General features: G+C 28.7%; 1 protein-coding gene across 3 annotated transcripts in view; it reads left to right on the top strand.

Annotated features, from left to right (window-relative positions):
- LOC107440570 (uncharacterized) overlaps window positions 1-27,624 on the top strand; it is a 449,104-nt gene that overhangs the window by 179,885 nt on the left and 241,595 nt on the right. The window contains exon 1 of one of the 3 annotated variants that reach the window (XM_043043459.2): window positions 4,214-5,045. The exons of the other annotated variants lie outside the window; for them this stretch is intronic. Within the exon in view, the coding sequence (XP_042899393.1) occupies window positions 4,809-5,045 (237 nt within the window). The 5' untranslated portion in view covers window positions 4,214-4,808. Of the gene's footprint in view, window positions 1-4,213; window positions 5,046-27,624 lie in introns of those variants that run through there. 3 annotated transcript variants of the gene reach the window in all.

The following is a 27,624-nucleotide window of genomic DNA, read 5'->3' as shown; positions in this document are numbered from 1 at the left end:
CGCATATTAACTGATACACCTGAGAAAGATAGAATTGCTAAACTACAGATGAAAAGATAGAAAAATGAAAAAAAAGCATGAAAGATTATCAGAGAGGAAAGAAAAAGGCCCATTACAACTCCTGAGGAACATGAAGTTGCGAAAAACCCAACAGTGAAAAAATTATTGTACAGCTGAAAAATTATTTTCTTATTGACAGTACTGTTGTACAGTTTAAATTCGCATAGTAAGCTACAACCCCTTCAGTATGATACGTATCTATATCTGTCATATTAAAGATTTTTTTCCCTTGAAATATGATGATTGCTTTGTGTTTTTAATCTTGTTCATATGTGCCCCAGGCATGTTCACATGTGCCCCCAATAGGGGCACATGTGAACAAATGAAGTCATTTTTTTAAAATATCATAAAGTAAAAAAATATTTTATTAAAAAATCTCAAAAAATTCCATAAGACAAAGAAAAGACTACTTAAACATATGAACTTCTTTACTGTGAGAAATTTATGATATTTTTTGAAAAATGAAGAAATAAAAAAAATTGTTCACATGTGCCCCCCTCTCCCCTATTTCAACCAGTAATATTATGAAATATATCCGTGATTGTCTTATCACCTTATTTTCCTGAATAAATTATGCGAAACCTCACTTAAACTGTATAATTTTATGCGATTCACTTTTCTTATTTCATGTCCTATTACTCATTATGATTGATGCATTTGATTTCAATACTAGCAAAAGTAATATAATTACAGTATAGCTTTAAAGTATTATAATTATTAGTTTTTGTTTCACAAGGTCTATTACCATTTTTCTTTAACCTATTCACATGTTTGTGATCAGATCACATTCATTTTTTGTTATTATAAAACTATAACATTTATTTAAAAACTAATACGAAGTATATATTTTGATTTTTCTTTGAAAGTATTATTTCAATAAATATAAGAAAAAGTTTTCCAAATTCTGTTTTTTTTTTCAAAAAATTCAACAATCAAAATCAGTTTGCATCAAAATTTGCTTGGGCAGAATGTATTATTAATTTTAAAAACAAAACCTTAAAATATTTTTGACAAAAAACATAGATACTTCGTACAAAAATTAATATTAATAATTAAAAAATACCTGGTACGGTTTTCAGTTAAGATCAAGTTTTATTTTGCTAAAAATATGATACTCAAATAAAATAAAAAAAAATACACATGTTAAGACATGTTTTAAATTTTTTTTCTAAATGCAGAGAATTTAATAGATAAAAAAGCCATACTAAATTATAAAATCATGTTAAACACGAAACGTGTTCCTCAGTCCATATCTTCTTTCTATTGTCCTTCATTTCACTTCTTAATTATTTTGTAGCTCATTTTACGTTTTTTTTTTAAAAAAGCGTTTTTTATATCTTCTTTATTCTTATTTCTTCTTCTTCTGTCTTATTTATTTTTTATGTCGTCTTATCGAGAAGTTTTTACGTCTTTTTGATTATACTGCATTTATGGATGCAATTGATTTTAAATTCAATATGAAATTCTGTAGAGCATTTCAGAATACATTTAAGTTTAACTTAAGCTTTTACTTAATTTTGTTATTCAATGTTTAAGATTAATTTACTTATAAAGTTAGTATTTAAACACCTTTTGTTAATTGTAAACCGTTTGAGATTTTACATCCAAGATTTTATAATTTTTTTCTATCACCGTTGTTGAACAAGCGATCCAATTTGGAGTTTACGACTACCAATGTTCAACACAGTAGCTTTGTAATTTTGAACCCAATCCAGAAGACAAGTTGATGCCAGAATTATGTAGTGGGGGAAATTTGCCTTTGATGGTACTAACTCGCTTTTTGCGTTATATGGGGAGGAAAACTACAGAAAACCTTCCACTGTTAGCCTGGCGGACAAGGGAGTCTAACCCATGATCCGGGTACGGAATTCGTTTCGACCAGCAATCGCTGAGATTAGAACCCGGGTCACTTCAGTGGGAGGCAAGAGCTCTATCCCCTGTACCACCACGGTTCTAGTTTCAACTTTCATATAAATTTAATTATGGGATACAAGTTTCCAGTTTTAAAATTGGCATGAATAAATCAATCTATCATCAAACCTAACAAAAATGAGCCTCATAGTCCTGTCATTCGTGAGCAGTGACCTCTAACTTTCAGCAAAAAATAATCAAAAAAATAACACAGCCATTTTGATCCGAAATTTAAATTCAACGGGCATTTCATTTCAAGTTTAAAAGTGGCAACATCGAGCTGTCATACGATTCATTATCATCCCATATCATTCACTAACTTTTCACCGCATCACATGGCTGCTTTCAAAACCAGCAGAACAAGAGATGGTTTAATATTTCCCGGATATTCGAAATTCCATTCGCCGGTTTCCTCTCCTAGGTCCTACCAATTAAAAGGCCCACAATAATAGAATTCAGGCATGCCCTCTCACAATACTGTTTTCCTTTTTAGTTTGTTTTCCGCCCAAAAATGTTCATCTAATTTCCGGCTTTATTTCGGCTTATTCAAAATAATCCTACAGTTTTCACTGGCCGGACCCTTGCCTTTATACTGAGATCAGTTTGAGTGATTAGTTTTTTTCAGTTGGAAAGTGTCATCAGAGCTGTTTAGTTTCATTAGGTTTCATTTCATTGTAGGGTTTGGTTTTATTCATACGAATCATCAATGTAACATTACTTGTGTTGAAGATCTGGCGTTGAAATTTCTTATTCGGATTTAAGTTGTGTATTGAATTTCTGAGGTATTGGCATTGGATTTGAAATGTGTACAGAATTGTGTTATTAAAAATCGACTTTAAAATATTGCAATAAATGACGGAAGATAATTATTGTGAACAATATTACAAAGAAAAAGTATGCTTGGTTTGTAGTGATTTGCAAGAATCCCAATATTTAAGAATAAGCCCCAGGAATTGAACTGTATTGGAAAATATATATATATATATGTTTGACGTTGCCCTCCCGAAATAGCAACATGATAGCTGTTCATCATTGTTTACGTTGTGTTTGTTTACCCTATTTCGGTATTTTGATAACTGGAACTCTATATTTTACAATTTTGATTGTAGAATAGTTGAATATGCATGGTATGGTATCGGCGATGAATATAAATTGATTATGATTGATATTATATTGATGAAATTGAAATGCAGTGAAACATATTTTTGTGGCGAAATTTTTTGTTCACTAAGACTTTATACTCCTTTCAAAAATTCGTGACTTAATAAAACGGATATTAGTTTGGAATACAGTTATTAATTAATACGCATAGTTATAACTATTATTGTTAAAAAATATCTAATTTGTGATCTCTTATACGCAGTTAAGAGAAATTTTATTCCTGGTTTATGAGATTAGTGAAAATTTCACTAGAATTTATTCCTCTGATAATTCTTAAAGATAGTTTATCACGACAACAAGATTCCTAAAGATAATTTATCAAGAAAATTTCTTAAGCAACTGCTATTTTTACTCTTTTTAAACTCTTTGTAGTTCTTCAAAAACTATAAATTAAAACTGCTATCTATGGTGGAAATTCATCCATTTTGAAGTCAGTTATTAATTTTAGACAATCATTTTTATTTGATTAAACTGAATACCAGTATTGTTTAATATTTCAGTTCACTGAACTTTATCAAACTTTCAAATAATTTCCATAGAGCAATTAAATTATTTCCGCATATGACTGTTCCAATTTTAGGATATAAATCTCTTATAAGTGATTAAATCAGAAGTCAACAAAAAAAAAAAAAAAAGAAATACAGCTATTCAAAGAAACAAACCTTGGTGTTGCCACAGCTGTTTAATAATAGCATTAGATGAAAAAGATAAAATATTTGAGCAAGGCATGTCGTTAGCAACCACAAAAAAGAAATTATCGTCTGATTATTAATCGAGATATGTTCACAATTCGCGCTATTTTTCTATTTCAAACTCCTTATTACCAATCCAGTTTTGAAATAATCGTTTTCTAGTGAGACTCGAAAACGATTAAACTTGTTTAGGTAAAGAGATTGTCGTAGTTTAATGCTAAAAAAAAAAAAAAACTTCAGCGTTCTAAAGAAAGGTTTCGCTTTCGGAACTATAGAACTTGGTAGTAATTAACAAACAGACAGCATACTATGCAGATGATCTTTCTTCTTTCTAAATGTTTGTCCGCTGCCTTAAGGGGGTATGGCATTCTTTCCCAAATCTCTTCCTGAAAATGTAGTCAGATATTATTCTCACATGCAGTTTTTTTTATGATAATATTTTGATCTCCCCGTGGTGATTCTTTTTTTCTTTCTTGACTTTGTTGTTGAAGCTTGTAGTGCTTTTTTACCGGGTTAGCAACTTTCTGTGCTGAACTTGCCTTCGCGCAAAATTAAATAAAAAAATAATCATAAAGAAAGGAAATAAACTTGTCAGGGAGGCTTCTTCAATCGGCCTTGCGGCAGGGTCGTTTAATAACGAGTCCGTGCTTCGTGATGAGACTCTTCCTAGTAAGTATGACCCAGGCATGTAGTCGCCTATGTCTTCCATGACCGATGGTGAACATACCACTGATAGAAAGTACCGATAGAAGTGCTGATAATAAACATCGCCAGAGATTCTTTTGGATATTATCTAAATTATTTGTGTTAACGGTCTTAACTACTTGAAACACTTAATAACACCAATGATTGCTTATGGATTATAACAATGTGCTTATGGATTATTTTCATCTGATTTATGATTCGTGTGAAAACGTGCGTATGAGTTACTTACAAGCTTAAGGAAACATTAAATTGGATTAAACTTTAATCGCCCCCTTTATTATGTCATTACGTGGATTGAAAATTATGGAACACATGTTTGAGTCTAGTGTCCGCAGTTTGCAGTGTTTGTCACCCTATACTCCGCCTGCGCCAAGGTCTTTGCGCCAAATAAAACAACGTAAAAGATTAGCCTTGGCAGATGTTTTTGGACCGTTGGATGGCCAGAATTCACCAAGGGTGATTCAGTTCTTCCAAGAAGAATTAAATGCCATCGAAAAAGGAGATCCAACACTTCAGGTAACAGTTATATATTTCGTAATCTTTTTTTTTCCCTCACTGACTTTAAATTCTTTCAAATTGTTGTTTACAACAAACTTCTTATAATAATAGTAATTGTTATTTAAAATCATTTTATTGTTATTTAAGCTAAATAGATAAAGTTTACTCCTTTGATGACAGAAACTTTTAGGTAAACAAAAACTGATATTTGATATTTAGTTTAAAATATTTGTTCTCTTAACGAGATTTTCTTTAATAATAGATCATGAAATCAATAGTAAACGTTATCTTTAATTATGTACCTAAAATTAAAAGAAATGAATGTATTTATTTCCCTTAATTTTAAGCATTCAGAATAATAAAAAATACTGATTTAGAATTTGTAGTTATACTTACAAGGGAAACTAGGGAAGTGTGACTCGCCAATTTTGAAATAAACTAGTGGGATGTATGCCTTATGAGGAACAATTTTAGGGAGCAACATTCGTTTCGGCCCATAGAAGGTCCTGTTAGACATAAAAAATAATTCAATATATGGAAAAATCAGTATTTTATTACTTCAATGCAGACTATTAGTTATTGTAATTGTCTCATACTCCAATTAATTTGTAATTAATTGGATTAATTTCGTTTTAAAGTAAGTTTAAGAAATGGTGATTTTATTTTGTAACCGGTGTTACACATCTGACCAAATTCTAAGTTTGCGACTACCAATGATCATCACCATAGCCAAGTAGTTTTGAACCCAACTTCAAAATATCTTGCTCAAACCAATGGAACAAGGGAACTCCTGGATCAAACATTGTGGCAAACTAGTTTTCATGCAGGACTTTTTTGATTGAACTACCCCGCATTTCTGTTAAATGTGGATTAAACCACGAAAAACTCCCACGGTTAGTCCGATGGCAAAGGTTCATTCAAACCTATGATCCGTCAACCACTAAGGATATTTTACGTCAACACTGTGGTCGGTGCGAGCTGGGAGTAGAATTTGTATCAACCTGCTACCGCTGGAATTCGAACCTGCCACCGCTGGGATACCTTATTGGGAGGCGAACGCTCTAACCCCTGAGACAATTTGCTTCAAGAAATATCGATTTAAAATATCAGATTTCAAAAGACACAGACTGCGATAAGAAGTGGTAGGAAAAAATTGCTTGTTCAAACCAACAGAACAGGAACGAACCGATTTCTTGAGCCAATTTGGCTTCAAGAAATATCGATTTAAAATATCAGATTTCAAAAGATACAGACTGCGATAAGAAGTGGTAGAAAAAAATACCTTGTTCAAACCAACAGAATAGGAGCGAACCGATTTCTTGATCCAATTTGGCTTCAAGAAATATCGATTTAAAATATCAGATTTCAAAAGACACAGACTGCGATAAGAAGTGGTAGAAAAAAATAGCTGTTAAAACCAATAGAATTGGAGCGAACCAATTTCTTGAGCCAATTTGGCTTCAAGAAATATCGATTTAAAGTATCAGATTTCAAAGGAGACAGACTACGAGAAGAAGTGGTAGAAAAAAATAACTTGTTCAAACCAACAGAATTGGAGGGAACCAATTTCTTGAGCCAATTTGGCTTCAAGAAATATCGATTTAAAATATCGGATTTCAAAAGACACAGACTACGATAAGAAGTGGTAGAAAAAAATAGCTGTTAAAACCAATAGAATTGGAGCGAACCAATTTCTTGAGCCAATTTGGCTTCAAGAAATATCGATTTAAAGTATCAGATTTCAAAGGAGACAGACTACGAGAAGAAGTGGTAGAAAAAAAATAACTTGTTCAAACCAATAGAATTGGAGGGAAACAATTTCTTGAGCCAATTTGGCTTCGAGAAATATCGATTTAAAATATCAGATTTCAAAGGAGACAGACTACAATAAGAAGTGGTAGAAAAAAATAGCTTGTTCAAACCAACAGAATTGGAGCGAACCAACTGACTAACAAAGGCGGCTTATTAAAGTTAAAGTAATAAGAGTATTTTGACTAATATAACTTAAGTGATATTTAAATTGTATTATTTTTCAAAATTAATTCTTATCTTCTCGTATTCAAAGCTTAATCAAGATTGAATTTTGAAAAAATATTTAAAAAAAAAAAATTTTGTCAATAGATATGAAATCAAAAGGAATTAAAATTGATCCTAAGATTTCTTCTTTTTTTCTTTTTCTTTTCCTTCTTCCCTTTTTAAGTATGCGAATACTTGACGTTAATCATAAATTAATAAAAACAGTAAGTTTAATTTTTAATAAAGCAAATAAAAAATATTTTAGAAAAATTATTTTATTATAAATTTTAAGATTTCAAAATAAGTCACGCAGGAATTTTAATATAAAAGACATTTTTATTTTTAAAATTCTAAAATATTCCCCCAAACATTTATTTTACACTAAATTCATGATATAAATTCAAAAATAAGTCCAAACATAAATAATTCTAATAAAATAAAATACCTAATTTCGAACATTATATTCATAAATAAAATATATTTCCGCAATTACCTTAATAACAAAATAAGTCGTGAGTGATACTGTTTTTTGAGAAAAACAGAAAAAGGGAAATAAATTAAGTCTATCGTTTAGAATCACTTTTTAATACACCTGTTACGAGCGTACGTTAATATAAAGTTTTATTATTTTATTCTCAAACAAATTATTATTATCTATAACATTTAACTATTTTAATCTCTTTAAATGCTCCATGAAGAAAAACAAACGAAAAACCATATTTCTTTCCGATTTCTGTTGATTGTTATTTACTTACATTTGTTTTTTACTTAAGCTTCTTTGCTAGAAGGTCAATGAATGAAATGGCACAAACTACAGGATTATATAATTGCAGGCTCTCTCTCAAATAAAAATAAACATTGTGAATGTTATTGTTTACGTTGGTTTAAGATTAACGAGTTTATAAAATCAAAATAAAATAGGAATGCAAAATTTTTTTCGTCTAGATATTTCCTATTTTTTTCCTTGGGTGACAATGCATTAAATTGATTTTTTTTTTCTTTTCTCGGTAATAATAGCTATTATCATATGTTCCTCAGTGCATTACTGTTTTCATATAATTATAAATCGTAATAGGTTCAAGCATTTTTTTTAAACCGGCGTGCACTTTTAACACCAATGCGGTTTTGATATTTTGTTAATATTTAATACGGAAATTAATTTTCAAACTCGAAATAAATCGTCTTTTAGATTGGTTAAATAGGACTCGTTTATTTTTTTCCCCTGCATCTAAATGTTTATTTTCCATTATCATATTGACAGTTAAAAAATAACATCACACAAACTCAGGATAAGTTAGACAGAATATCTTGAGGGTGTATTTTTTCATTCCACATTATAACAAGATAAGACTATACAGTAAATTCTGTGTAAAGTTGATTACTTGTTGTGCATTGCTTTTTGGCCAACTTATCGAGGAGGTGGAATCATTTTTTTAAATTATCTCTTATACCATTGTATTCATTTCTCCAATAATTTTTTTTCTTCTCCAATGCCCACCTGGAGAATGACCGGTCGTCATACTGGTCAATCTGAACAGCAAATTTGTTGCCCACTCTTTCAGGGGCACCATATTAAGAGGGCCAAATTGCTCCCACTGTAAGGGCAGATAGTACAAAGAAGGAAAGAACATCCATGCCTCGCCTGGGATTCGAACCCAGAACCTTTCTGATGCAAGGCTACTTCCCTGACCCCTACACAAGCCGGTCAGCCCGATTAAAATATAGATAAATATTATTTGTGATATTGTTCATCACTAAATCTCTTTTATTTTACCCAATACTCAATCGAACACTTTTACTTCCTCCACTTTTATCTCACACACAAGTGCACTTTTGTACACCTATGCAATTAGAAAACTTTATTTTATATTCATGTTAAAATTTGTTGGTTATATTTACTAAATAAATTTGTTGCAGCTTACAAAACAAACACTCTCAATATTTTCTTCATGTGTTCACCCCACAAACGGTTTAAGGTTGGATTTTTGTTCTGGCTAGTTTTTAATATTACTTCAGCAATTTAGGAAAAATTTTAATGCATAACCTAATTGCTTAAAAATATTCCTCAAAAAGTGTTTTTTTTTTTTTCAATTTATAGAGAGTTTATAACAGCAATTATTAACACTAATTGGACCAATATATCGCTTGAAGTTGGAGACTTTACCTTCATGACATTCTTGGGCCTCAACGGGCTCTTATGGAATTAGGCGAATGACTAAATGGGCAAAAAAATGTGCAGATGAATCCTCCCTTGACAGCTTATCAAGTTCACACCCTGTTACATCTGTTGGCGATTCTGCAGCTAGGCGAAAGGCGTATTACAGTGAATGCATTATTTTAAAGGTTTTTAGAAGGCATTTCTGTTTATTAAGAATGCCCTAACATGTTTCTTATAAAAACACTTTTTCTTAAAAAAGACTAATATCAGAGAATTTTGAATTCAGAGAAATTATTTAACACGGATACATGCTTTTGGCAAAATATTTCTTTATATGTAACATATGTTTAATCACTAAACTGCATTTATGTGTTTTTTTATCTCCCGCCGATTTGTGGTTTCCCCTCCTTCGTGTTTTTTTTTTTTTTTTTTTTTTTTTTTTTTTTTTTTTTTTTTTTTTTTNTTTTTTTTTTTTTTTTTGATATATGTGAAAGTAATTGTTTCGTAATAAGAATTCGTTTCCTGTATGCCTTTTTCTTATCACTTGTCCCCTCAGTTTGTGAGTTGCCTAAGACGAATAAAATGTTCTCTTATGCGCATGCTGTTAAAATATGCAATAAAAAATTAATTATCTTCTTTCTTATTTTTAAAAAAAAAGTTTATGTGATATGTTTTTTTAAGTTCTCTAATACAATAAAAGCTCAATATAAGTTCATTATATTAAAAGAAGTTCGCAAGTTAGCTAAATTTCGAATCATCATTAAAATGCGACTTTTTTTCTTTTTAATTTATATATTTAGTTATTTATTTATTGTTTTTTTTAGAAAGAAATACATTTTTCGGTTATTTAAAACAGAAAATAATTTTGTGAGGAAGGGAAAAATGGAGAACATGTTTATTTGTGTGTGTGTAGTGTTAATTGCATAAAAATAAAAAAACAATATCATCATTTCACCTGATTTCCTTCTTAATATCTTGACCCTTTATATAGCAAACATGTGAGTGACCACCATTCAAAATTTATCTTCCTCTTGACAAAAGAAAAACAGCCATTTATAAGAGTCTATATGCAACATTTAGACGTGTCTTTCGGTCATCACATTTCCGCGATGCTCCCTATTTTGCTTTCCTTCTTGAGATCTAACATTTAAAATTATAGACAAAGCTATTGCATACAAGTTTTTTGTAATCAAGTTTTTTATAATTTTATATTTTTATTTGCTCACAAAGAAAAACTCCTTATACCGACAATTCCAGCTACTATTGTGAATTGTCATTATAAGGAACTATTACTATATTTCAAGTAAAACTAAACGTCGGTCAAATGAACTATGCTGTTACATCGAGAGCTTAAATTATGATTTCATTTATACTTTGACCGCGTACATTCTGAGATATTTATGGGGAAAACCCAAACCTAATTATGTCACGCTAAAAAGTTAGATGTTTGTAATTACCGTAAGAAATTCGTCAGTTGTCCCAACGGCTACCGTAAGGAAACTTAGTATCGACAATTTCAGGCTATTTTCATGGCGTCATTAACCTCTAAAAAAGAATAAAAAAGGAATGTCTCAAAGTAGTTTTTGAACGGAAAAATAGCTGTGAAACTAAAGTGTACAATAAAACATTCCTATTATAGAAATCAACATGTGAATATCGAAAATTTACCATTTCCCTGTTTTCTTTTATATAGTTTGCTTATTTTTCTCAATTTTTTTTTTAATTTATAAAATTAGAAGGAAAAAAACTGAATTATGTATAGATTTTTTTTTGCTTTCTATAATGCTGAAAATATATTATACGGATAATGCACACAAAATAATAATGTAGTTGTGTACTAGCTAATATTGTTAAGAAATAAAACAAAAAAAGTTAATACGTAATATTAGGATTTTTTTAAATTTAAACAGTTCTGTTTTTTATTACTTTTATTTGCTTAAGTATTTATTTACTTTTAGTATCAGGTGGACTTCTGATGAGAACAACTCATTTAAAAAAATAGTTCATATCTTTCTTTTTACACATTTTTTAAGATAATAAGGAGGTCAAATTCTTATTTAATAGTTTATATTCGGCAAATATTTTGAGATAATTATGATTGATTTTTGACTTTTGTGGGGGTTGTGCTACAGGGTTTCGATCAAGAAATAAAAAAATGTAGGTGTTTAAAAATAACTGTAATGCAAGGAGTATGAAAGTAAAAAATCTTCAAGAGTTAGGAGTGTAGCGACTGGGGTGGTGGCAGAGGGATCAGTCTGCCCCTTCCCCTAAAGTTATAGAGGATTATTCTAGTCGGCTTATTGATTGATAAATTTATTGTTTTTTTTTTCAGTCGGCTACCGTTTCTGATTTTTGTTAAACTTTTTTTTAATCAGCAGGAAACCCGACTGAAAAAATATTTTGCGTACAAGCAAATTTCTTTCCATTTTTCTCTGTCATAGCTGCATTAAAAATCACAAGTCGGCTTATTAATAGGTAAATTGATATACTTTTTCTGTCCAGTTTGTTCCTGATAATTTTTTTTAATTTCATATAGCTAGTTGACCAACTGAAGAAAATAATGAAAATCATTATTTTTCTGCTACCTCGATGTCTTTTTTTTTTTTTTTTTTTTAAGTAGAAAAAATATTTTGTGCCATAATGTTTTTCGCTTATGCATTTGATTCGATTGATGCGCATAAGCAGACCTGCTGTATAAATATAATTTTGTGTTTCTACGAATTTGATTTTTGTGAAGGAATCGGTTTTTCGTCTCCATAACTAAAATCAGCTTCCCCCCCCCCCTCTATTTAACTTTAATTCTTCAAATCACGTTGATTTTTAATTTATTGAGAATAAAAAGAATTTTTTTAACCAAAAGTATACTCTTTTCACATCGCTTATTGTTTATTTAATGATGTATTATTTTAACGCAGGAATGATCGAAGTTTTTACGTTATTGATTACTAGGGGATGACTTAGGAGCTTCAAACCACAGATTTTTTTTATCTTCAATAGTAATATATCGTTTCAAATGAATTATAAAAATATAATAATTAAATATTGATAACTAAAAATTACAAATCTCAGAGATTTTTTCAAAATTTCAAATTGGGTTTAAAGCCAGTTTAAATCGGTTAAATTTGAGGCTTGTCTACCCATAATCTACCTTTCGCTACTGCATAATAAATTTCGAGATAATATAATTTGTATTGCATTATAATCTATATATATATTTCTCTTACACGGCACCAAAAAAAAGCCTCATTACAACTCCCCGAATGGCAACGTTAGAAAATCGACCAATGATTGCTGCTAAAAATGTCACATGGTAAATCTAGATGAGGTGGCTCAACATATAGCGCTTTTAAAAACGGAAACAATAACCAGAGTGAGCATTATCAGGTTGTTCAATTCAGCTGCGATAATCTCATACTATTAAGCTAGGCAGAAGCGAGTAGTAGATCTCTATTTTAGTATTTTGTCGAAAGCGCTTTTCTGAAGTACTTTGTACAACTAAATAAGATTATTTTCACAACNGCAACTGTTTGACACTTCTAAAACTATTATATTTTTTGTTAAATTACACAGCAGAGAGGCAAGTTTCTTAGCTCGACAGGGTTTTTCAGGTAAATTAGCATACATATTAGTGAGAACAGCGACAGAATACAAATGGGATTTTAGTCGCCAAACCTGTGGTTCTTTACCAAAGCGGCGCTGGAAATGCTATTTTGTATCGTGCGTAATTAAGTGTTTCTAAGGACAAATATGACGGGGGAATTTTTCTTTTTTCGCCATGAACAAAGTGAAAGGGTTTTTGTTTCATAAAGAAAATTCGTGGAATGCATGGTGAATTTTTAAGATTTCTTCTGCTCTTAAACATCCCCTACAAAAGAATGTCTCCCGCTGCATATGAATTTTAACGCAGAGTTCAAAACAGTATTTCAACGAGTTTGTAATATACGAGGAGGTTTAAGAGGCAAAGGAATACCAAGTTCAAGTCGTAAAAAACATGATTGCATAATGTTGACTTTTCACTTCTGTCTTTCTTTTTTCTACTCATTCTAAGTTGCAGTCTTTTGACTATAACATTCAAAAATTCCCAAGGCAAACGTACCAGTTAAAATAATATCATTAGAGAAAGAATATGAGGATTCCAGAGAGAAACAGCTTCCAACATACCTGGGAAAAAAATGCTCAGAAATAGTACAGAAATTTTAGATATAGTACAGTCAAATTTGATATTTTCTAAAGCAGCTGTTCCTGATTTTTTTTCGGCTGCAGAACAATAAATAATCAAACAAATTTCTGCAGAATCCAGGCTTTATAAAAAAAGCTTATTTATTAAGGTAATTGTGAACCTAAAAAACCTAACCTAAAAAAGGGCAATTTTTAAAATATTTAATTAGAGGTATGCAGATTTTTATTGTACAGAAATACAGTCAAATTTGATATTTTCGAAAACAGCATTTCCGTTTTTTTTTTCGGTTTCAGAATTCTAAATAATCAAATGATTTTTGGCAGAACTCTGATTTTATAAATGAAGTTTATTTTTTAAGGTAATTGTGAACGTTATAACTTAAAAAGAGACAATCTTTAAAATATTTAGTTAAAGGGATGTAGATTTTTTGTTATTTTATCATTAATATTCTTAAATTTGGTTTATGCCGTACAGTTAAATTTGCAGTCATTGTGATATATATAGTGTAGCTATGAATTTGTTTTTTAATGTTCATAAATAAGCTGAAAATGAAAGAAATAAGCCGAATTATGGTTTACTTCGAGATGAAAACTTAAAAGAACTGCTCTATAAACGTTGAAAATAGTTTTTAGGAAAACATATTTCTTTACTGAAGAATAGAGTTTTTTTATTATTTAGATTTGAAAAGTACGGTCGGAAATACTGACGCAATATGTTTTCTATGCTTGTTGCTTTCATTATTTGTTCAATTAGTAACATTTTCTGTTCAAAAATGCCATTTTTATTTCATTGGCATTTTACGTGATGTAATTTCATAAATGCAACCTGAAAGTTTAAATAAATTTTGAAATGTAGGTTTGATCTAAATATAATCAGGGGTTTTAAAACTCATAACTTATAAAAAAAATAAGTACCAACTCATGGAACCCTTTTGATTCTTCAATGGAAGTCCAGGATTCCGAGGAACACCATTTGAGACCTGCTGTTGTAAGGATTTTTCTTTGATTTTGTTTTCAAATCAATATACTGTTTGCTTGATTCCTGTATGAACGCAGCAAAACTACTAAATAAAGTAATTGTCATTGTTTTTTTTCCTCATATAATATTACTAGGGGGTTGAGCCCCCTTCTCGCTGCCGCTCACCAACCCCCATAATTGCTTCGCAATAATTGTCGTTTCTTGGCAAAACACAATTTTTCCCCTAAAGTTAAAATTATTTACTTAGCATGTATGTAGTACAAGAAATTCTGTTTGCTTACGCTTGTGCCTCTACTTCCCACGTCCGAATATTATTATCTATTAGTATTATAAATATTTAGATCTATCAGAAAGCAGAAATAATTTTTCTAAGTAATAATTTTTAAAATAACAATTATATTGTTATAACAATATATAGTTATAACAATATATTGTTCAAACAAATTTGATGAGGTCACACCCGTAATTTAACATTTTCGCTTACCAAATGGGCGGATGAAGCTAAGGGTGCATGAAGCTGATCATTAAGTTATAAATCATTTACCAGATCTCTTTAACTGCAACTTATTAGAGTATATTAACGTTATTTGCACAACAATAATAATTGAAAAACGGTTAATAAGATCTGACGACCTTTCTAAACTTTATCTTAAAATCTAGCGTAGAATTACATTATAATAATATTAAAAATGCAACTATTCCCTTAGTTTTAAACGTCGAAGGGTTAAAGTGTGGTTTAAAATGCACTAATGAATTCGGTAAAATTGCCGTCACTTTTTTTCTACTTAAAATTCATTATTTTTACCGGAACATGTTACGAAACAAAAAATCTGATATACCGAAATTTTTACAGTAATAATTACCATAAAATCACTAAATAAATATTACAGTTAAAATTATGATACAATATTTTACGGTAAAAATAGATTCCACAGTATAATGCATTTTACGGATAATGCACCCAAAGTGCCTGAAGTACTTTATACCATATTTTGATCCAGAATTTTTTTACAGAGCATGTGGGCCTTTCGTGAAGGATCTTTTGTCACATTAAATATACCGTAAATTGATCTAGAAATTAAGTGTTTTCTATGCACTTTCGAACGATATGTTTTATTTTATATTGTGTAATATTTTGACAAAAATCAATACAAAATAATAATCAAAAAGTATGAGATATATGTTTAAGAAAATTTCTGCGTCAAAATGATAAAAAAGGTTGTTTTCCAACTTCAGAGATATGACTCGCGTTTAAACATGTCAGTAAAAAATTATAATAATAATTATTATTTATAATAATAATTTGATTTCCTTTGAATTTTCTTATTCGGCATTCTACATCAAACTATCAATTTCCATTTTTTTAAAACGAAGTCTAGTCAATAATACTCTTTTTATGAACACGATGGTGGAAATAAGAAAAGAAAAATAAACCCAACACTATTTGTGGAAATTCCAATTTATTAGAGACGTCCCGCATATTTTCTAAGAAACTATTCCACGAAATAACAAAAAAGCGGTGAAAAAATTAATATAATCCAGCCACGTTTGTGTTTGTGCTTATTGCTAAGCAATTTAAACGCTCATATTTTATTATTTGTTAAAAAAATAACAATAAATAGCGGCAGAGTGTATAAAAAAGAATCGATTCTTGAAAAAAAGAAGAATGGTTGCAGAGGATAACGCTACGGGTGGTCTAGATTAGAAACAACAACAATCGAGCTTTTTCAGTTGATTCAGTCTTTAAACCTTATAACCTCACGCTCATAAGAAATTTATGAAGTTGAGATGACCGTTAAGGCTACGGTTTCTTAGTTTCATTGGCTATAAAAATTCTTTCAAGTCTAGTGCGAGAGTTGTAAATTGCTGGAGATGAGTAAGATTGAATGAATGAAGTGAGATCAGATTGAAAAGAGAAGCTTTGTTAGGTCACTTCTGTAAAGCTACTTATTTGAGTAAAACTTTTGTTCTAATGGAATGTTTGAATGTAATGAGGTATTTATGAAGGAAAAAAAAGTTTTCAAAGGATTTACTTGGCAATAATACTAGTTTTTGAAGTTAATTACTCCTATACGATGTTATAAAGTAGGTAATTGCTAAGTTAATTTATTTACTTTAGCTTACTGTAATCTCAATGGTTAAAAAATATTTGAAATAAACGTAAAGACCACTTTATAAAAATAAGGAAATGCTTTCACGTAGAGCTAAATTGATGGAAGATTACGTATGTTTTTAAGTTTTCAATTGTTAAGTTGATTTATTTACTTTTACTTACTGTAATCTCAATGGTTAAAAAATAATGGAAATAAATATTAAGATCATTTATTAAAACTAGGAAATGCTTTCACGTAAAGCTAAATTTATGGAAAATTACATATGTATTTGAGTTTACAATTGTTAAGTTGATTTACTTACTTTTACTTACTGTAATCTCAGCGGTTAAAATAAGGAAAGGCTTCTACGCAAAGCTATATCGATACAAAACTATATATATGTAACATAAAAAGCTTACATGACTGCTCTGTCTAATAATTAATAAATAAATTTTGTACCCTCCTTCCCGGCCTAAGACCTGTTTTAATCCTTCCACTCGGCAACGACGTTATATGGGTGATTCTCATGAAACATGACAATTCACTGTCCCTTGCTCCAAGATCTAATACTATAAAACTAAAAGAACTTTTTTTTAAAAAAAAATTAATAAATAGCAATGCTGTTATCATTTTAAAATGACTTTGCACTAGCATTGACTGTTATGTATACTTAAAAAATTTAATTGAATATCAAAATGTCATTTTCCTGGCATGTCCCAAACAATATTTCCAATAATAACTAGCTTCAAAACTTCCCATACATTTTTCAAAATCTAATTTTTTTATTATCTTATCCTATGTAAGCCTTTCTAGAATATACGCAGAGGGTATTGTTTACTAAAACTTCGTTTAAAATAATTTTTTCTGTCAATAATTTGTTTGGCCCATGAAAATCTGTCATTTTCCTGGCTTCTTTTATTTAATGATTTATAACCAAAATAGATAGCGCCAGGAATCAATATCTTATGTTAATAGATTGATTAGATACCCTCCTATCTGAACATGTCTTGTTGCATGAATAAAGAACCACTTTTCTGGCTCAAAATCTATTTCAAAAATTTTTTCAAGGTGAGTAGGTTTTTATGATGTCATTTTCCTGGCTTCTTGAAATCATTAATAACAAAAACTACATAGATTTATCTGAGTTATTTTAAGAAATACTGTTGTTATCTGCAGAATATAAACGTCCTCGGCCAAAATATTAAATTAAAGTAAAGTTATATATTATAAAATGGCGAATTTGTCATTATCCTGGCTGTCATTTTCCTGGCTTATGAATGCCAGGACATTGAAGTTTTACCAGAAATTCTTTTTAACTGCTAATACTGTAAAGAGGGAAAGCAAATATTAACCTAATACCAAGTTTATGTATGATTGTAATATGCTTGGATGTAATCAAAGTTATTTATTTATTTAATGATTGATTATTATACACAATTTTATTCTGTACATATCTGTATCTACAGTGGGATAAAAAGAATTAATTTAAGCAATTTATGGTCCATCTAACATAAAGGCTTAAGTTGAGTTACTTACTATTAACTTAAAATGACTGTTTTTTAAACTTCTAAGGTAATATGTCATTTTTCCTGGCATTCAAGATTTGGTGAATTTCTATTTTATTTTTTTTCTTGAGTGAATGTAAATAAACTACACTGCTCTCTGTAAGATATTAATAAATGTTTTACTAAATAAATAAACAAAAAAAAATTTGATTGTTTTGAAGACTTTAAACTTGAAGAAGTGTTTTGGTCCGAATTGTCATGTTTCCTAGGAATCACCCATTTATTTATTTTTCTAAATGCAGATGACTATTATTCAAATTTACGTAAACGTTCAGTTCCTTACGATTAACGTATTAACAAAAAATCGTTCAAAAACTTATAATTACTTAGTTTATAAACATTTCTTTGACTGATATAAACTGATTTTTAAGCTGTTTCATAAACTGATTTTTTTGCGTTGGCGTTTAAAAAATAAGCAATGAGGAATGCGAGGCAATCACGGTAATTATTGAGTGAAGCTTCTTAGTCCTTTAAATAGCTCAGATTCCGAATTTTTTTTTCTTTTTTACTTTAGATGTACCTCATACGTGGGAAAACAGGAGCTTGATAAACAGCCACAGCCCTTATCACTCACAGATGGGTGTGATTATGTTGGTACAATAATGCATGAATTCATGCATGCACTTGGATTCTATCATGAGCATAGCAGATCTGATAGAGATGAATATGTTGAGATCCGCTTAGAAAACGCAGATGAAAGTAAGTCGTTTTCAATTATAATTAATTTAAAGTACAGGCCCCCGATATTCACACAAGGCCTAAATTTCTTTTCAGAAACTTTTGTAGACAATACAATGTATGCGCAATAGACTTAACTATTAATATTCATTATTAAATATACCTTATAACGTTGAAAATGAATGGACTTTATCTGATAAATGCAATTTATCTGAAAAAAATGAATAGTGCACTTTGGCTATTAAATGGACAAGTTTACATAAATGTACCTGATATAGAAAAATTTAAATAAAAATCAATAAAGAATGTGTAAAGAACTTCTAGTTTAAATTGTTTTTATTTCAATAGAACTGAAATCAGCAATTACTATTGAACTTTTAAATAANATTAAATTTGTATTAAAATAAAAAATCTAACAAAAATAGTTCGATAAAATTTTTTTTTCATTCATATTCAAAAGTTTATCAATAATTGATTTCGTAAATGAAATCTCTTAGATTTAAATAACTTTAGTATCGTATGGGAGTGCGCTGTGTTTGGATGATTTCACATTTGACGCAGAAAAATATCCCGATATTTCATGCTGTGTTTTCTTAACTAAAAATTATTAAAATGTTAAATATTATATTTTTTACTTGTTTTGACCTAAATTAGTACAGAATAAAGAAAAAGGTATTAAAAATAGGCTTAATAATAAAGGGTTAAAAGGCTGAAGCTTTGTTAAATCTCTTCTGTAAAGCATCTTGATCATCTGTATTTGAATTTATTATTGTTTTTATTTTATAAAAATAAGATGTTTGAACAAAATAAGGCATTTACTGTATAAATAAGTTTTAAAAAATATTTAAATGGTTTTAAAGTCAATCACTAGATAAAGCGCTATATTATAAAAAATTGTTATTGTTAAGTTGAAACCTATCCAATCGCAATGGCTAAAAAATAATTATGATGACCAAAAATTAAAGCATAAAAAAAAAGTTTTGTAAATTAAAGTTTCCAAAAATGCACTTATTGCCCATTTTTTTCCCTTAAAAAAAATTAAATTAGATAAAAGATATTTGACATCTGGAATTAAGCGGTTGCTGTTAAATGGTTGGGTGTCTTTAATATAAATTTTTAGACATCTTCTCAAATATTAAATAAATAAAAAATATCTACACTAGGGGTCAGGAATTAAAATTTGTGCTGGAAAAATAGTATCAAAACTCGACGATTCTATAACGAGGAAATCGAGACTTTAAATATCAAAACCAATTTGATTGTTCAGGGAAGAGATGAGGTAAAAAACTACTTTTAAAAACACCTCCAAATTGTAGATTGCAAGCAAACTAGTTAATCTTTTATTAATGATTCATTATATTTTGATGCGAATTCATTTTCCTATTTTAAATATTAATTTCCGACCTCAAATCTGCATACTTTTACAACTTTATTTTTGACAAAGATTCTAAAAATATATATTAAGGGTGGGGGTTACGGAAAACCCTATATATGTCAATTTCTTTTTCAAATGCAAATAGTATAACCATGGGATACTTGATTATAATAAGATAGGGGAATTAATTGAAGAAATTTCTGAACAAGCATGATGCTATCTTATTTTTTCTCTAATTCCCGTTTTGTAAAATGCGGTTTCGTAAGAAAGTTTAAAATGTTAAAATTCCTAACTTGGTCTGTAAAAATTTTAAAATTGTCTTTATGTATTATGAAAGATAAAATAGCTTACTGCCAAAGACGAAAAAAATCTGCTCTTGAAAAAAAAATGTTTTATAATTTTAATGAATGTTTAAATTTATTATTATTTTTATGATATTTTTAACTGATAAATTTAAAAAATTACAGCAGAGTATAGTTTTAAAATTATGTTTATTATTTAGATCATGACGTTCTTTTTCACTTTTTCACATCTTAAATTTCTCCCTATTTTTTTTTTTTTTTTTTTTTTTTTTTTTTTTTTTTTTTTTTTTNTTTTTTTTCTTTTTTGTTACAACATCGGTCCAAATAAATAACTTTTAAGAAAATGCTTTAGTGTAAAATAAGTGAAATTTAAACTACAATTATCAAACTACAGTAATTAAGTTTTCGTTCCTCTTTTTACTTTGTTTGTAAATGTCTAGAAAAACAATTGTAGAGGACAATTACTTTTTTTTTCTTTTTTTGCGCTTTTTTATAAAGCAGTTTTGGAGGGAAAAAGAAATTTGGTAAAAATAGAAATAAATAAATAATGAAATTCTCTTTTTTTTTTTGTAAAATATTTCTCTTCTTTTAAGTAGCTACTTTAAAGAAAAGAAATAATAGTTAAATAGTAAAATTAATAGATAAGTTGATAGGAACTTCATTTTAATAGAACTTTAAGAGTGCAGCTAAATAAAAAAGCGTAAAATAAATTTATAACTTCCTAAGTCTGATCTAATAAATAAAAAAAGGCTCCTCGCACTTCACGAATTACATTTATTTGAATATAATCATTACTTAACAAACAAACAAAAATTATTTTTTAACTAATTCCTAAAGGAAAAGTCTCTCTTAAGCGTTCAAAATATTGTCGCTAGATGGCAGCAGTGAAATCTTAAATGCAAGCTATTTATTTCTTCTTCTCTCTCCACTGGAAAATTCCAACTATTTTACATCACACGAGAAGTGTAAAAGCAGTTGACTGGAACACCTGTTTGGCGAGCTTAAGTCACGTTGAACCAGCAAGATAGGCCAGCATGTCTTATAAATCGCAATGATGAAATAATAAATTTTAATAATTATATATTTCTCGAGTCTTACATATCTTAATAAATGATTGTGTTTAGTTTTACATCCGCAATTAGTTGATCACGGTTGAGAAATATTTATAAGAGACGAACGAAATAACAATTTTATTGTTGACTAGGTATGATGAACAGTGTTTCACGTCAAACCTTAATTGGAAGTTATTGGTAAAAACAATTTAAATATTCCAAAATAGCAAAGTAAACGTAAATTAATTAAATATTCTTTTTTTTAAAAAAATTGTGTTATTAAAATATCCTTTGCAAATTCATTAATTTCTTTGTATTTTACATATATTCTCTCGTAAATAACAACGTTTAGTTTAAGGTGATAGTGAGAAGGTAGAAAATTAACTACGAAACGACATTGATACTTTCCATTTCAATCTTCTTTATTTTTTTATCACATAGGCATAAAAATCCAATCCAATTTCAAACTTATAAAAATTTCACAAGTATCCTCTTAACCCTCTGAAATGACATTTCCGTTTGTTGACAATTCGAAAATTCTGGAAGCGTTCAAAGCATAAAACAGAAAGATATGAAGATGAAGGAATTAGCTTATAGCTTACATAGATAAACTTAAGGGATTAAAATGGAAGTTAACAAAGTAAAAATGCTGAAGTGAGTAATTGGTAAAACAAAAGAGGTAGAGTGAGAGAATGTAATGTGATGAATAGCATCACAGTTATCATGTATACCTTCTAATATACTAATTTATAACAAACTATTCATAGAGAACACTTTTATTTATCAAAGAAATTTAATATACGATAAAAAAATAGACAATTTTGCTGTAAATTATGAGACATGATTTATCAATATAAATGCAAAAAGGAAAGAAGTTTATTATATGAATAACTAGTTTTATTTTATAAATGATAATTTTTTATCAATGTATCTTTTAATAAAAATTTTTAATCATGAACACAATATATTAATTAGGTATTAAAGAACTAAATTGAAAAAATAAGATTTCGTTGAGAACAGAATAATATAAAAAATGTATCATGGTGCCAAATCTAAAAAGTAAGTTTTAATCGAATAGAGTATAATGCAAAAAAGTATATCATAATCAACTCAATACTCTATAGTTTTCAGATTATTGTGTCTCTATATTTATCACTGCAAAAAGAAAACTAAATGATGGTACATTTTTCAATACAGTATATATATTTTTAAATGAACTCTAAGAGATACTGATCTTTTTCAAACTGTAATAATAATAAATAATAATAGGAATAAATTGCACCGTTAAGAATTTCTTTTTTTTTGTTTCATCATTAATTTTTCTTCGGCACCGTTAATGCAGTATTTTTAGAAATACCTAACCTAATTGCATTGAAGAAATAAAATGATACTTATTTTATAGTAATAACAAATTGCTGAATAAATATTTACTGTTATGCATCTAATTAAATATTATCTTAAAAGACACTTAAACTTATACCGGTGATATTTTTTTTATTAAAAACTACGTTTTTGTGCAAGAAGCTTATTAAATTGATCCAAGAATAGTTTAAAATATATTTCTTATTGTATTTATAATTTTATTTTCTAAATAATATGCTTATTTTAGGACAAATTTCGCTCATTTTTGTAAATTTTATTTCCCTCAGACTTGCGCCCTTATCCTTCAGCGTTCACTTATTCGTCAATCGAGCTTTTCTTATATAATTTTGTTTTGCTTTTACTTTTTAAAGTATAAGTTATAAGTAATAAGTCTTATTAATAGAGGAAAATATTATATTTATTAAGTTATTTCCCTTAAAACCACTTGTGGCAAACTTGAATTGTTTATGATACATTTCAGAAAAAAATAATTCTACACTGAGAAAAAGAAATTCTAGTTCTGTACCTTAATGTATGATAATGAAATTTCTGAACGAAAAAAAAAAACACGTAATTCTGGTTAAACAAAAATAACGGTATTTAAACCATTCATTTGGTAATTTTTCCGTCCACATTGTAACACTCTACCATAAATTCTGGTTTTCTAAATTATAGTGCTTAATATCACACATTTGGTAAAAAATACAAATTAAAAAGTACATTTCACCGAATGAATGATTTTTACACCTTGCTGTTCTAAAGCATCCTGATAAAATTGCTAAATTTTACCACATTTTCTAAATTTTATCTCAAATTATAAAACTATATTTTATTGTTAATTTTACCAAAATCATTTCCAAGATGCTTCCATTACCACACATTTAATAAAAACACACGAAACTAAGGAGCAAATTTAATCAAATAAATGTTTTTTATGCCAAGCTCTAAAGTATCATGATAAAATTACCAAATTTAACCACATTTACCTAATTTTATCTATTAAACTATATTTTATTGTTAATTTTACCAAAATCATTACCAAGGCATTTCAGTAAAAATTGCTGAGCTTTTTGGTGTTTGCATAGAAGTAACAACGCGGTAAATTTTACCACATTCTGGTAGTTTCGACCATAAATTTTTCTCTGCGTAATATGCAAATGCGCAGACATATCTTTGTTTTATGAAAATTGCGCAGTAAATTCTTTGTTTAAAAAAAACACATTTTTAAACTCTTTATTCTCTTAGCATATATTTAATGCGTTATGTTTCTGTGAATTATTTGTTGCTTCACAGAGTGCTCAATAAACTGAAGCTATAAAAAAAAAACAATAATATTGGATTGATTTTGTTGACTAGTAAAAATGAAGTAAAAATTAAAGTAAACTTAAGATTAATTTTGTTTTTTTCCTTTTCTAAATTAAAATGGTTAAGATAAGAAGAAAAAAAAAATCCTATTAACACAAGAATGTTGCACTCGCATGCGCGAATGTGACCTCATAAAAATCTCACAGATATTTAAATGAATCCAATTCGCGAGATAATACGTTTTTTTACTTTCTTTCTAAAAGGTCACACGGTTTTGTGCTGTTATTTAAATTTAATATGATTACAAATAATGCCTTTCCGTTGTTGCCATACGAAAAAAAGAAAGAAAAAGTTATTTTCCCGCATTCGAATTTCAATCTTGCCGGATAAGTATTCATTGAGTAGAGATAGTGATCTATATGTTTTAACTTGGATGAAATGGTTTTTCAAAGTGCTTTCTGATGGCAACATAGATTGCTGTTATGAGCTTTCAATATCTTAAACGCAATAGTTTCGTTAGTTTACGCTTTTTAAAATATTAATTTCGCAAAATACGAATTTAAATCCAAGAGGTTGAATGAATGTTATTTAAGCTTCTAGATGAATTCAACAAAATCTTTGTAAATATTTGTCGATTGCGGAGTTGCTTTAAGATCTTAAAAATGATTATTTTATTATAAGTCTCGATGCTAGAATTTTATTATTTTTTTCGAGAATTGGGTATAATATAAAAAAAACGCAACTACTTCCACTTAGTAGGAATAACATTTACCATGACGCAATGCTAAATTCTATGCCACTATCCACATAAATGCCACTATCCACATAAATCAATTATTAATCAAAAATCGAATATCAATTACTTTTCTTTATAATGCAATAAAATCTGGCGAGCAGCTATTTAAACGATCAAACACTTCGTTTGTTTATTTGTGGCTTGAAGTTAGGCTCGCAGAAAATGCCGTTCATGGGTTAAATTTAGTAGGAATAATACAACCTGTGACGTAGGCTATAGTATACCCAATTGGGTACTTGCATTTCAAGAAGAAGAACACCTCCCATACCCACACATGTGACCTATGACGTCAGAGCCAGCTAATGAAATTGCCTATTAAAGTTAAGCTAAGTTTCTCCACTTAAATTAGAATGTTAATTAGCGTAAAGTTAAGCTAAGTTTCTGCATTTAAATTAGAATGTTAATTAACGTAAAGTTAAGCTAAGTTTTTCCGCTTAAATTAGAATGTTAATTAACGTAACGTTAAGCTAAGTTTCTCCACTTAAATTAGAATGTTAATTAACGTAAAGTTAAGCTAAGTTTCATGACTTCGTGCCCATCCTCATGCCGTCCAATGGGCTAGATTGGTTTTTAATTCCAGCCTATATAATACGTCTCTTAAGTCACAGACTTCTTTCCCTTTCTTAGTATACCTATTATATTCCTATTTACACTAAAATCGCCAGCCAAGACAGTAATTCTTAATAAGCTAATAATTTAAAGAACATTAAAATAATTTAAATTAATATTATACATAAACACTAAAAATGTACTTTGGCGGACAATCAATTCCTAGAAGTTCAAAATTTCGTCTGCACTCTTTTTATTTGATCTTGTTGCGCCGCTTATATATTAATGCTTATGTTAGCCTGATTTTTTATAACTATTACAACTCTTTATTTGTGATTATGCTGTTGAAATTGATCTAGTTGATCTAGTCGTAGAGAGAGCGGACATAAAAAAAAAACCTAAAACAACACCCATTTCCCCAATGAGTAATAGCTATAAATAAAAGCTAATTTTTTGATAACATTTGCTATTTGCGAAAAAATCTAACTAATTGTTAATATTTGCTAAAAAAATAACAAATTACTAAAAGCGGTTACTTTAAACGACAGAAGAGCATTCAAAGAGCAGCCTTAATATAAAAGATGGAATAGTTGATACACGGTTGTTTTAAAGTAAGAAAATGGTAAAATGAATATCTATTATCATAAATAAAAGTCAGAAATATTGTTTTAAATTAAAATAGAAAAGTAAAGATAAGAAGCAAACCGTTAAACGGTTATGAAAAGGTAATAAATATTTTAAGATAAGTCTTAAAAAATGTACCCGCTACAAAAAAACGCTATAATATACGATATCTGTGCAACAAAAAATGATAGCAAAAATCATAAGGTTATTCAAGGGACGTGACAATTTTATTTTTAAGACAAGCCTCCGTTTCCTTTCTTTCACAACCGCGGTACTTGACAAGTTGAAAAAGTGTAATTTGTTTCCTCGGTTTCTAAAATGATTACAGAATCAAAAACATATTTATTTTTTTACGAACGTGAATATGTACGACCCTCTGACGCAGGATGTTCGGGAAAAAAGAATTTTTCTTTTCCTTCTATTATTTTTTCATGTTACCTTGACAAGGATCTAATGACAGGTTTCATAAAAATGTCGCTTTGTGGCCGTTTTGATGTTATTTTCTTCTAAAATTTTCGATAAATACGATGGTTATAAAGACCATTAATTTCTACCAAAGGAAATAAAATATTTTCAGGTACTATAACAAGAACATTTAGTACCGAATAAAAAAAATTTGATTCTATTAATGTTAAGTATTAGTTATTATTACCACTGATTTGATTAAATGATAATCTAAACGTCTAACAGGTTTTTAAAAATGCGATCTATAATTTGTGGCATCAATTTTGCAAACTGCATTAATTATTCAAATGCAGATCTGTGTATGAAATTTAAATGATTTAGTTTCCAACCAACAGTATTCTATTCTTATTGTTATTATTTTATATCTTAATCAAAAAGTTTAGTAAAAATTTCAATTTTATATTTATATTACTTTAAAGTTGAAATCATAAGTTCAAGAGCGTTGAGGTAAAATATTTATACTTATTCTGAAAAAATATGTATGCAACGAACTTTTTATCCTAATTTGTTTTTATGGTATTTCTGTGTTGTAAGAACCCCCAACAGTTGGAGGGAATAAATTGAAGCATTGCGAAAATCCTACATAATTTAAAAGTTCATTCGCCAGTTTTGTTTATGACAAAAGTAGCCATGAAATAATTAATTAGTTTTAATATTTAATTAGAGCTTATAAATCGCATTAAAAGCATAAATAGGGATATATCCAAAAAAAGGATTTTAATTACACGTTGAAATTTTGAAATTTTTTGAAATTTTCGATTTTTTGAAATTCGCCAGTTTTGTTTATGACAAAAGTAGCCATAAAATAACTAATTAATTAGAGCTTATCAATCGCATTCAAAGCATAAATAGGGATCTATCCCAAAAAAAGATTTTAATTACACCTTGAAATTTTGAAATTATTAATTGTTCAAATATTATATTTTTTTGGGATACGTGTTAATCAAAAAATAAACAAAGATGATAATGAAAAAAATAGCAATGTAATTTATATTAATATTATTACGATAGAATTATGGTTACTTTTTAAAATATAGCCTAAAATTAATAATACTTTTTGGCATAACAGCCTTAAGTAATATAAGCCGAGTAATTCCAC

This window comes from Parasteatoda tepidariorum, chromosome 8 (assembly GCF_043381705.1).
Source record: "Parasteatoda tepidariorum isolate YZ-2023 chromosome 8, CAS_Ptep_4.0, whole genome shotgun sequence".
Taxonomy (NCBI): Eukaryota; Metazoa; Arthropoda; class Arachnida; order Araneae; family Theridiidae; genus Parasteatoda; species Parasteatoda tepidariorum.
This window is presented reverse-complemented; position numbering and strand designations above follow the sequence as displayed.